General features: G+C 39.4%; 1 protein-coding gene across 4 annotated transcripts in view; it reads right to left on the bottom strand.

Moving 5' to 3' along the window:
- PHKA1 (phosphorylase kinase regulatory subunit alpha 1) overlaps positions 1-13348 on the bottom strand; it is a 252951-nt gene that overhangs the window by 69036 nt on the left and 170567 nt on the right. For all 4 annotated transcript variants that reach the window (XM_033946131.1, XM_033946129.1, XM_033946130.1 and 1 more), the window contains exons 21-24: positions 12363-12502; positions 11003-11159; positions 4391-4470; positions 3470-3548 (exon numbers count right to left, since the gene is read on the bottom strand). In XM_033946131.1, coding sequence (XP_033802022.1) covers positions 3470-3548; positions 4391-4470; positions 11003-11159; positions 12363-12502 — 456 coding nt within the window. The remainder of the gene's footprint in view (positions 1-3469; positions 3549-4390; positions 4471-11002; positions 11160-12362; positions 12503-13348) is intronic.

Genomic DNA, 13348 nt, shown 5'->3' with positions numbered 1-13348 from the left:
GTTGGCGGACCCTCAGTGAAACTACACTAAACGAACTAGCTCCAATAAAAAACAAAAACAAAATAGACAGACCATCTAATAAATGGTTCGACGACGAACTTCTACAACTAAAAAGAAAATGCAGACAATTAGAAAGGACATGGAAAAAACAAAAACACAATCACATCAAAGATGAATGGAAAATCCTAATCAAACAATACAATACCAAACTGAAGGAAAAACGAAAAAACTACTACTCCAAACTCATCAGCACCGAAAAACCAGACACAAGAATACTTTTTAACATCGTAAGAAATCTCACTGATACCAAACCATTTCTCGCCACCCAAGGAAACCAAACTCCCACAGCCACCCAATTAGCAGATCATTTCAAACACAAAATCATCACAACCAGATCCACATTCAACAACTCAAGAACCAACATAGAAGAAATACGAATCAATCCCAAAACAGATGAAGCAATCCCAGCAGACAGGATATGGACAAACTTCCCAAAGATACAATGGTCAGACTTGGACAGGCTTTACAAAAAATACAGCAAATCCTCATGTGACTTAAACAACTGTCCCTCATACTTACTAGCAACAGCTTCCACCAAATTTAAAGCTAGCCTCACACTATGGCTTCAAACAACATTAAGTAAAGGTCATTTCCCACCGGAATTAGGAGAAATCATAATTACACCTATCCTAAAAGATCCCAAAGGTCCTATAGATAATCCTGCAAACTATAGACCAATCGCTTCAATCCCACTATACATTAAAATAACAGAAGGCCTTGTCGCACAACACCTCTCCAACTACCTTGAAGACCATCACATACTACATCCATCACAATCCGGATTCAGATCCAACCATAGCACAGAAACTCTACTGGTATCACTATTAGACATTGTCCGACAACACCTCAGCAAAGGAAACAAGCTGCTTCTCATTCAACTCGATCTTTCTGCGGCATTCGACCTAGTTGACCATCACACGCTACTCCAGACATTAGACGCAATAGGAATCTCAGGTAATGTTCACAAATGGTTCCGAAGCTTCCTCAAAACACGAACATACAAAGTCAAATCAAAAGAGCACATATCCGACCCATGGTCAAACCCATGTGGAGTACCACAAGGATCACCATTATCACCCATATTATTTAACCTCTTCATAGCATCCCTAGGCATAACCCTAGATGCCCTAAACACAGTATCATTCAGCTACGCGGATGACATAACTATCCTCCTCCCCTTTAACATTCAAGACCCATTATCCACAAACCACCTGAAAATAATAATGGAAACGGTAGAAAAATGGATGTCAAGTCATAAACTAAAACTGAACTCGGAAAAAACTAAATTCCTACTACTAGAGAAGGAAAAAAACCCATCTCTCACAGAACTAGTACTAAATACAATCAAGTACCCAATGCAAAGTACACTCAAGATCCTGGGAATACAACTAGACAGAAACTGCACAATGCAGTCTCAAATCCACAAAATCATCCAAAGAGCTTTCTTCACAATACGTAACCTAAGAAAAATAAGAAAATTCTTCAACAAAGATCAATACAAGATAGTAGTACAATCCCTAGTACTAAGTATTGTAGATTACTGTAACAGCCTATACCTATCATGCCCAAACTACATGATAAAACAATTACAGACAGTTCAGAACACAGCCCTCAGAATCATCTACTCACTCGGCAAATATGACCACATCACCAAAGCATACCTAGACTCACACTGGCTACCAATAAAAGCAAGATCCCAGTTCAAATTCTATTGTCTACTATACAAAGTAATACATGGAACAGCCCCCAGCTACCTAAATAACAGACTACACCGTAACCTCTCACACAGACTAAGGAGAACTCAGAGCCTATTCACTCACCCCCCTCTCAAAGGAACACGACGAAAGAAACTATACGACAGCCTTTTAGCGACACAGGCAGCAAAGATCGATACTACCATCACCAATCTACTGACCAAATCTACAGACATTAAAGTATTCCGAAAAGAAATCAAAACTCATCTCTTCAAAAAACACTTCCCATCATCATAACCTCATAAAAGTATTAGAAAAAGTTCTCACGACCACCTCCATCACCACCACCAGCAACACCCTGAATCCGAACAGTATTATCTCTATTCGTCTAAACAACCTATCACTATCTACTACCTGCTATCAATTTCTCCTGGAAAAGTCCAGACTAACAATTGTAACTGGACACACTCTTGATTACATGTACTGCAATGCTACTGGAAATGTCCAGTCCTCTAACTTGTAATCCGCTTAGAACCGCAAGGCACAAGCGGAATAGAAATCACTAATGTAATGTAATGTAATGTAAAACAATTTTATTAGGGCCTACTTGAGCACATAAAAATATTGTATACTTTTAGAAGGCTGAAGTTACCTCTACAAAGACAACTTGATCAAGGTGGAAGATTATTTTTAACATTTATATTCTGCTTAGAGCTAAGAGGATCACAATTTACAATATATTGTAATGAAGGCACAATAAACTTATCTCTCTGTCCAAAAGGCGCACAATCAAAACTAAAGTGTCTAAAAAAGAAGTATTTAATATATACTACATTATTTATAAATACAATATCAAAGATAGAAAAAAATAAAAGAAGTAAAAGTAAAGAAATAAAACATAAAGGCAAAAAATATAACCTTGCAAATAAAGCAGACTAAAATATAAAACAAAAATAAAAATCCAGTCTATAGAAGAGTCAAAGATTCAGACCAGTTAAATAGAGCACCACATCCATCTTAATTCTGTGCAAGGTTGTTGGATGAAGAATTCAAATTCTAAAGCACAGGCCATCAGAACGAACAGACACGAAACGATGCAAAAGGCAGTTCCAGGCTGAAATCACCAGGCAAGGCCACAAACATTGACTACCGGCTACAAAGTAGATTGAGGGAATGAAGACAAACAATCATCCTGCTAGCACGAACATCAGTCAGTCTCCACTGCAGCACCAGACCTCCAACACCAGATCTTGCTAGTGGTCCATCGCCAAAGCAAACTTCGCCTCAGCGTGAAGGGCAGGGAATGACGTGGTGCCATCTGACAATGCAGTCATCAGCAGCAGAAGAGAAACCGAGGGGAAGCATACCTCACATGCTGCAAGTCAAAGTTACATCACCAGAAACAAAGATGGGTGCAATTCTTCGATGGACATTGATATATATGGCAGGTAAGTTGGAGTCTTTATGCCGTTAACAGTCAGACAAGAAGGAAGTAAGGACTAGAAAGAAGCAATTAATGACCAAAGCCTTTCATTCACTCAGACTGGATCAAAAAATAAACAATACTACCTAAAATAACAGAAAAACGAATGTAAAAACAAATAATACAAAAAGAGGGTGCAAGGCACCACCATACATCATCTAGCCAGGTGCCATTCTGAAAGAAAAATAAAAAAATACTCAGCATTACTCTGAAATATTCATGTCCTCCTTACCTGAGTCAGGATTGAAACATTTATGTTCTGTTCACTAGCTTCATCAATTAATTTGATGAGTTTCTCATATGGTAGTGGCCTAAGGAGGGAAAAATAACACAAAAATGGAAGTCATTGTTGCATGGATTGGGAAGCACTACATTTCACAAAATATCACTACTCCTGCATCTTCTCTAAAATCAATCAAAGGTAAGTTTTACTACTGTTTTCCTCTCACTTTCCCCAACACCAATCCAGTTAATTCCATGTGATCATTATTTGTCTTCCTCAGCTTAAAACAATTCCTGTGGTGTTAGGCCATGCTTTGAATATCTCAGCGATAGGATTTTATTTAATAAATTAGCACTATTTGGAGCTGGAGATCATGGTGAGATGATGTTTCTGGTTAAAGCTTATAGAATAGGGAATAAATGCCAGTCCAACTTCCCATGCCTTGATGGTTTGGGAATCTTATGGAGGCAGGATGTTTCCCAAAAGACAAAAAATGGGGCCACTATGTCCAATTGATATCTCCTAAGGCAAGAATGGAGATACTGGGGCTTAGGTGAGAGCAGGGCTCGGGGATGGGAGTGGGGATTAGGAGAAGTTTTGGGTTTTGGGAAGTCAATGTGTTTTAAAGGATGGGGGGACCATGAGTCCATGAGCTTTCTTTTCTTTTTGAGAGGGTTCAGCGAGCTGAATTTAAAGATTATGTTCTCTGTTCTTTCATAATTTGCATTTTGCACTGCCCTGTTCTTAATGGAACCAGACTACTGCTTATGTAATTGTTCAAGTTCTCTAAAAAAAATAAAAATAAAAAAGAGTTTACATAAAACATCTCTTATGTGGCAGCTTATTGCAGAAATCATGCCTTTGGGTCAAGCCTTAGTTACAGGTCTCAATTCTGGTAAAGTGCAATTTGATAGCAACCAAAGTACTCACGCAGATATGGTCTTCTCACGAGGCTCAGGGGGAAGTCCAACAGTTAGCTGCTTTTGGTGAGAGAGAAGGTCTGTACAAGCCTAAATGGAAAGATAATTAGACAATGCTCTGAATCTTAGATCTTCTATGAAAAAGCTTACATAATGTCTTCCTGAGTCACTCCTTCAAAATGCATATTTCTCTTCCCTTTCTCTCTTTCATTAAGGTCAGAGAGGGTTACCACTATGTCGTTCTGGCCCAATAATTGTTAGTAATGCCAGTTAAGTTGCCATCACCAAGTATGAAAACAGAAGTAGCGTCAATTGATGACTTAATAAAACATTCATTAAATCATCTCCAAAATGTTTTACCATTTCATTCACATATGTACAGTATGAGGCCAAATATACTAAGGGCCTCTTCTATCAAACTGTGCTAGCAGTTTTTAGGGCAGAGAGCCACGCTGAATGGCCTGCACTGCTCCTGACGCTCATAGGAACTCTATGAGCATCGGGAGCAGCGTGGGCCATTCAGTGTGGCTCATAACGCTACAAACTGCTGGCGCAGTTTGATAGAAGAAGCCCTAAGAGTTATATCCAATTATTTTACATTACAATAACAATATTTGTATCCCACATATACCTAAAAAGTTGAATGTGGTGAAGACAACCCTGCCAACTGAATACCAGGGCAAAAGACTCTGAAGAACAAAGACATTGGATGGATGTTATTAATGGGAAACAAATAACTGAGAATTCCACCTCCAGTTCTAAGGGAAATAGTTGGCAGCTTCATACTCCCAAATGTCGCAAAACTTATGAAGACTTCTCACCAATAATCAAGTAAAAGACTCCACTGTTACTATGGATACTTTAGCACCCATGTAATTTCTGAATCCATTTATAAGCAACAAATTCTCTATTGATAAAGTTTGTTTAAATTGCTATCTTCTTTTTTTAACATCATCATAATTTGAAAGATTTCGAAAAACATTTTCTCCGATATTAACTGGTTAGCTAGGGAGGTGGGGGGAGAGAAGTTTAATCCAATCCTATGACATCCCTCACCCCCTTGGGAAATTAGAGCCACAATGCTATTTTCATTATGACTCATAACTGTCATATCTATTTCACAATTAATTCGCTCAATTTGACATTACAATGTTCTATAATGTTTAACTTTTTACTAATGACTGTTCTACGTTTTTCCACCAGAGACAAAATAATCATCAATAATCAAGTACTGGCTTCAAGTACTTATTATTCTCAGTCTAGGAGAGGAATACATTTATATTTTATTGTGTGGGTCTATTTTTCCTGGATTATTAACTTTATTTCATGGAATATTAATGGCATAAATCATCCAATTAAGAGAAAGAGAGTTTTAATGGTACTTTAAAAACTCCATGCTTCTATTATATTTTTACAGGAGACAATTTAACAGACATTGAACATGAAAAATTGTGAATGAAATGAGCTGATCAGTTATAGTACTCTTGTTTCACTAAATCCAAAAGAAGAGTGGCTATTCTGATTGTTAATTCTTGTTCATTTACAGTAGAAAATGTTATTAAAGATTTAGAAGGGAGGTACCTTATCATAGTTGGTAAAATGAAAGATACATATATCACCTTAACTAATATATATGCACCTAATAACAACTCATTCTTCTTCTTTCAACATATTTTTCATACTCTTAACCTACACAGGTCAAACACAAGGCCCGCAGGCCGAATCCTGCCCGTCTGGCCATTTTTTTGTGGTCCGCAATGGCTGTGCTGCATCCAAGCACCTGACCGTGCAGCTCCAGTCTAGACAATGACACAGGGAAAAAAATTTGTCATACCCATCCCGTCTCTGCCAGTTTGGTTCCTGTCCTGTCTCCAGAGCAAGGATCAACAAAACTCCTGTCTCCCCTCTCCTCACAAATATCCCCTCTCTCCCTTACTTGTTCTCTTCAGGGCAGTCTGGCTGACAATGGAGGGAAGCCTTTCTGGTCAGCCGGGGAATCCAGTTACCTTGACCCACCTCCTTCCAACTTGGCTGCTCCTTTTTGTCTTCAGCGCCATCGGCTTCCGGGTCAGCCATGTGCAGTGTGCAAGAGCCACTGTGCGCTGTCCCGGCAAACAAATGCGGCTGGCGCTAAAGATAAGAAGGAGCAGTTCCAGCAGCGCGTGCATGAGATTGAAAGCCAACACAGTCAAAGTGGTGACAGTGTGCTTGAGAAATAAGGAACTGGTTTATGAATTTTAAGATAGGAGGAGGAATATTGTGTGTTGACTAGGTGGTATGTAGAAAACAGCAAATAAAAAAGTTAAATAAGTGTGAAACAAACGTTGAATAAATGTGTTCAACACAAACATTTGAGGTAGAGAAAATCTAATAAGCAGGTGCCAGCATGATCAGATACTGTGTAAGTCCCTATTTCCACCCGATTAAGAAATCGAAACACATTTTTTTGTGGTCCACAAGAAATCAATGCGTGACTGCGTGGCGTGTGCATGGGATAAGTGAGTAAAATCCCTCTCATCTCCATGCAACATCCGCCACACATCCACTAAATCCAAAGCACCACTAAACTTGCGGAGCTGTCTCGGAACAGCCAATCTCTCCGGGCCCACATCACCTGTACAATCCAAGCTTGTATCCCGGATAGCATTAAAATCGCACCAATAACCATAAGGTAATGGCTATAGGGCAATAATTTACAAATCAAGGTTTTAGAAAAAGATGGGTCACAAACATTAGTGGCACAAACACTACAAAATACCATTTCCTGCCTAGATATCATCCCCCGACAGAGCACATATCTCCCCTCCCCATCCGTATCCAAGACCTATAACTTATCCACCAGTCCCTTACGAAACAATATTGCCACACCCCTTTTTTTAGTAGTGGTTGAGACTGCTACACACTCCCCCACCCACCACTGCTTCAATTTTGCAAGCTCAACATCATTGAGGTGCGTTTCTTGCAACAGCACTACATCTACCTTATGTCTCTGCAATTGTTGCAAGTTCTTGGTTCGTTTAATTGGAGAATTAATTCCCCCAACATTCCAAGTTATGATCTTTGCCATTTAGTAGGTGGAGATAGCAAGCACTTCCATAACACTGTCATCAACTGTAAGCCTGGCCATCCCAGCCTCTGGCCAAGGCATCAAGACTGATGGGATTGATAGAATCTTGCATACACAGTTCCCCGAGCCAAGTGCAGTGCCCAAGTGGGTAAATGGCAGAAGCCACCCACTTTGTACGTCTTTTGGCCACCCAACCAGGCCCAAGGCCCCATCCAGAAGAAGTGGACATCAGTACGGCTCAGCACCCTCATTACTTCTCCAATAACAACATCCCACCAATTACTCATATGCAATTGTTCCTCCCACTCAAATGCAATTGTTCCTCCCACTCAAATATTCAGCTCCACTGGTGCACACACATTTTCTATTCATCCCATATTAACCCTATTTCATAACATGCAAAAAAGTCCTCCCCACCATGTTAGACAAAGAAAAAGACCCAACAGTTTATTATATTACCAATCAAGTAGGGTCCATGGTGTCCTTCTGCACCTACATGCCGCACTGTGTGCACCACGTTTTAGATGTCACCAACCAGTTGTCTGGGCCTTCTCTTGTGCCCCCACAGACCCCTGCGGCTGGGAAGGTAAATTTGGTGCAGCCAATGATTGTAAAACTGACTAGGCTTCCTCCAAGGAGTGTACTTTCTTAGTGGTTCTCCCCACCATGAACACCAATGCGAAGGGGTACAGCCACCGGTATCATAGGCCCTCTTTCCTCAAATAAGTTGTCACAGGCTGCAGGTCCCTTTGCTTGCAAAGGGTAGCAGCTGCTAAATCTTGATAAATCTCCACTTTAACAGACTTCCAGCAATAGTCCTTCAGTTGACGAGCTGTATGGAATATAGCCTCCTTTATCCGAAAACTAGCTAGGCAAATTACTATGTCTCTCGGCAGATTTGCTTTCGGGTGTCCCAGAGCCCTGTGCACCCGTTCAATATCAATGGATGGCTGAGACCCCTCCGACCCTCCTGCTTGGGCCAGCACATCTGTGCAAACCTCCTGAGCCACTTGCTGTGCATCTTGAAACTCAGTCTCCTCCGGTATAACAGCCTCAAATTACACCTTCAGGTTCTGTTTTCTAAGTCTTCTATTTTGTCCCATAACAAAGCTTCTCCAGACTGCAAGGTGGCCACAGCTTGCTGCATAGTGATCACATCCTCCGTTATGCTGTCCATGTGCACTTCCACTTCGTCTTGGCGCCAGGCCAACTCCACGAGCTTGTGCTTAAGGTCCTCTACTGCCTTGGTGATTTCATGGCACATCATGTACATGTCTGCCTTGATAGCCAACAAGAGTTTTTGAGGGAGCCCGAAGCATCACCATCCGCTTCACTGGGAACATGCAGGGGAGCTGGTGGTGTTCCCGCTTGCATCTCCCTTGGCTCCTGTACCTCCACCATCTTGCCTGGGGGACTTGCTCCCTTTTCTTTCAGCGGCTCTGCTTTTTGTCCCGCATAGTGATAAACTAAACTAAACTAAACCTTAAGTTTATATACCGCATCATCTCCACGGATGCTGTGGAGCTCGGCACGGTTTACAAGAACTTAAAATATAGAAAGAGAAGGGAAAAAAAGGTTTACATGAACTTATATATAGAAGAGAAGAGTAAGGGGGGATAGAATTACATTTTAGTGAAAAGCCAGGTTTTCAGTTGCTTGCGGAATAATTGGAGGGAGCCCAGGTTTCGCAGCGGGGTAGTAAGGTCATTCCAAAAACCTGTGATTTTGAAGAGAAGTATCTAATTTCCGACGAGAGGTCATCACCAGGGTTTCCTCTCTCTTCAAGAACTCAAAGGGAAATTCACTCAGTTTTTGTGGGTGTTTGGCTAAATTATAGCCTGTGGCTCCACGGAGCTCCGTTCAAGATGTCACTTCTTCTCATAATTGAGAATTTTATATTTTGCCTACCTGACTCCTTAACGATTACACTGGTGGAATTCTGAAATTTCTCCTTTATGTTGGAGAGGTTGTAATATGAAAGAAGATATGATTCATATGTGGTGGAATTGCCCTCAAATGCAAATCTTTTGGGGAAAGGTCCCAAAATATATTTCTGACTTGATCAATACTTTCATTTTATTGGGGAAACCACCAAGCCAAATCCAATGGTCCAGACACTTGGAATTAGTTAGACAACTGTTGTTGGCAGCCAAATTATGTATCACACAGAAATGGAAAGATCTTCTTCTACCTTCACAACAGGACTGACTAGATAAAGTCCAGTATATAGCTGGTATGGAGAAAATGACATGGATTTGTAAACATAATATGAATTAACGTAAATATGAATTATTTTGGGCTCCTCTCTTTCGAAATACTTAAAACATTTATGGAATACTCTTTAAACCCTCTCACACTAGTATTTATATACTAGTTCACATCTTCTGTATTTGTCAATAACTTGAACTTAACTTTTGGCAGTCCAGTATCTGAAGTCTCTGGAAAATGTTTTCCTGTTTTATTTTGTTTTTACTGAAAACATATCTGTTGGCTCTTAAGGTTAAAACAAAGGGGTCCTTTTATCAAGCCGCGCTAACTGACATTTCATCACGTGCTAACCCCCGCAGCCGGCTAAAAAACTAACGCCTGCTGAATGCAGGTGTTAGTGGCTAGCGCGGCAGGCAGTTTAACGTGTGGTATTATGCGCATTAAACCCCTACCGCAGCTTGATAAAAGGACCCCTAAGTTTAAGTCATCATTATAACATCATATAACTGCTTAAACATATATATATATGACTGCTTAAACATATATATATATGACTGTGTTATAAATGTTCTCATAAATAACTGATTTCAATTATTTTAATTAATGATACAATGTTGAATATACTTTGCCACATCTTTCATGGTTTCTTATCACTTATTTAGTGGCATACTGATATTAAAAATATTGTCTTTATTTTTATTTTATCTTTTAATAATAATTACCTATAACTGTTAGTTGTATATTTTATAGAACTGTTATGCACTTGTTTATTAATGTAAATGTTTTGCAATTATCATATTTGAAAATGCAATGTATAATAATACATTTTGTATAACTTTTGCATAATTCAATAAAACATATTTGAAAGTGAAAAGTTTAATGTGGTTTACAATAAAATATAGAAACACCGAAACATGACAGCAGATACAGGCCAAATGGCCCAGCCTGTCTGCCCATTCGTCACATCTAGTCCCTACGAGATCCCACGTGCCTGCCCCATGCTTTTTAGAATTCAGACACAGTCTTTGTCTCCACCACATCTACCAGGAGACTATTTCATGCATCTACCACCCATTCTGTAAAAAAAATATTTTTTTAGATTACTTCTGAGCCTATCAAATCTTAACTTCATCTCATGCCCTCCTACTCTGGAGACTTGTCTTATTCGTATTTATGTCACATAGGTATTTAAACATCTCCATCATATCTCCCCCCTCTCCTGCCAGGGATATCTAAGAAATAACTATCTTAATAAAAAACTATTAAAACTTATTCAGTCTTTGCTTTATGCAAGTAAAAATCAAAGCACATCTAATTTTTGTCCATAACAGGACAGGGAGATGTTACCTCATCCAAAGCTTCCACTTTCTTCTTCAGAATCCCAGATATGTAGCGGATCAAAGCCCACTGGCGAGTGGCCCCCACCTTGTTATATAGCTCCGTCAGCAGCTCCTGGACTGTGACACCAGGATCTCCGTAGATTTCAGTATCCCAGTCTGCACCCCTTTATTCAAAAGGCAAAACATATCAAATTACAACTATGTTACTTCAGCAAAATATTAATAAGCATAACCACCATACTTTTTTTTGTTTACCAACATGAATTATTGGGGCGGGGAAAAGTAATTGGATTAAGAGTTAACTGTTAATATGTATTACATATTTATTCTCTTTCCTTCACAAAGGAAAAGTCAGTTGCTGGTTGTATGCCAGTAATGAGCCCTATACAATACAGCATCATATTTCCCTATTTATGGGAATTACTCAAAAAGACGTCTAAAGATAATTCAGAATACAGCAGTAAAACTCATTTTCAATGCAAAAATGTTTGAGCATGTATTACCCCTCCTAGAAAAAGTTCATTGGTTACCAGTTACACACAGAATCCCTTACAAAATAATAGTTATCTTTTAAAACATTATCAACTAAAGCACCGCAATTTATTGAAAAACTACTTATCCCATATACACCTATTCGCTCCTTAGATCTGGAGACCAACATAGGACCACAGCTATGGAACGCTCTACTGCTATATATGAGAGAGGAACAAAATTTAGATAGATTTCAGAGCAACTTGAAAAGTTTCCTTTTCAAGGACGCCTTCAGCCCATAATATGCTAATTAGAATTACTCTAGTACTAAAATTCCATCTGCTATTATCCAATCCCTTAACAAATTGTGTTTACCTTATTTGTTCTCTTTCCTATAAAGACTGGATTTCTACCCCCCCCTTTTTTCCTTTTGTATCAGTTGGTCTGTTTACTGTTACACCCTTAAGTATGTCTTTTGAATTTTAATAATTGGTATTTGTTTTTATTTTTTGTAATTCGCTTAGTAAATTTGTGATAAGCGATTGAATCAAATTTTAATAAAACTTGAAACTTGATTTGAGACTTATGGAATTTACTGAGATTTTTTTTTACAATATCTCAGGCAGCAGAAGGATTCAAAGCAGAGCCTTTTAAAGTCATCATGAAAACCCTTCTTTCTGCATCCTTCCTTCCACCATCCATCTCCAGGCCAAATAGAGTCTGATGAGATTACTTTAAAAGAGCAAGGTAGAACACTCTCTCAAATTACCCCAGAGGTTGGACAGCAGGTGTCTCCTTATGACTATAGCAATACTTTTTTTTATAGCATTTCTTACATAGCTCCTGTGGGCAATGTATAAGGAAAACAAATAAGCAAAACAAATGAAATGCCCTACTTCATAGTGTAGAGAATGTAGAGGATATCTGCCTGTTCTTGTAAACTACAGCTATCCCTCAAGTGATCCACCAGGGATTTGCAGTCTACATTCCCAGAAGAATCCTTAGGGAGATGCATCTCAGCATGTACTGTTGGAATCTGTAAAATGAAAATAACACAAATAAAAAACAATCAAAAGAACACTCAAGACCCTGATAAATCTATTAAGCTGGAAGTACCAGATGTACTAAAAGGCTGTTCCCATTTTGAATCTATGTAGTTCTAGGTATAAACATCCCCAAGTAAAGAACATTAGTCTGAGGGGGAAGACTTGTCATTGACAAATAGCCTGACATTTTTGGGATAGAGCTTGAGGTGGCAGTTACAGAGTTATTTGATTCATCAGTGTAATTCCAAAGAACATGTGCAATTTTAAAAAAAAACCCAGTCCGAAAACTAATGCTTCCTCAGTATGACAGTAACCTAGAGTTTCTTGATATTGCTACATACAACTTGGCACAAGCAAACAGTTAAACGGGAAACGGGCACGAAGTGCGAAGTTATCAAGTTCGCGGATGATACAAAACTCTCCAACAGGGTCAAAACTGTTGAGGAATGCAAAGAACTGCAGAGCGACCTGAACAAACTGTGTGAGTGGGCAAAAAGATGGCAGATGAGCTTTAATGTGGAGAAATGTAAGGTCTTGCACATGGGGAAAGGGAACCCCATGTACAGCTATACGATGGGAGGGAGGGTGATGGGGAAAGGCACCCTGGAAAAAGACCTGGGGGTTTTGGTGGATACAACAATGAAGCCAGTGGCGCAATGTGCAGTGGCCTCAAAGAAAGCGAACAGAATGCTGGGCATTATCAAAAAAGGTATCACTACCAGAACGAAGGAGGTTATCCTGCCATTGTATCGAGCAATGGTGCGACCACATCTGGAATACTGTGTCCAATACTGGTCACCGTACCTTAAAAAAGACATGGCGATACTTGAGAGGGT

The sequence above is a fragment of the Geotrypetes seraphini genome, chromosome 5, assembly GCF_902459505.1.
Source record: "Geotrypetes seraphini chromosome 5, aGeoSer1.1, whole genome shotgun sequence".
Lineage (NCBI taxonomy): Eukaryota > Metazoa > Chordata > Amphibia > Gymnophiona > Dermophiidae > Geotrypetes > Geotrypetes seraphini.
The sequence above is the reverse complement of the archived record's forward strand: the minus strand, read 5'-3'. Positions and strand labels throughout refer to the sequence as shown.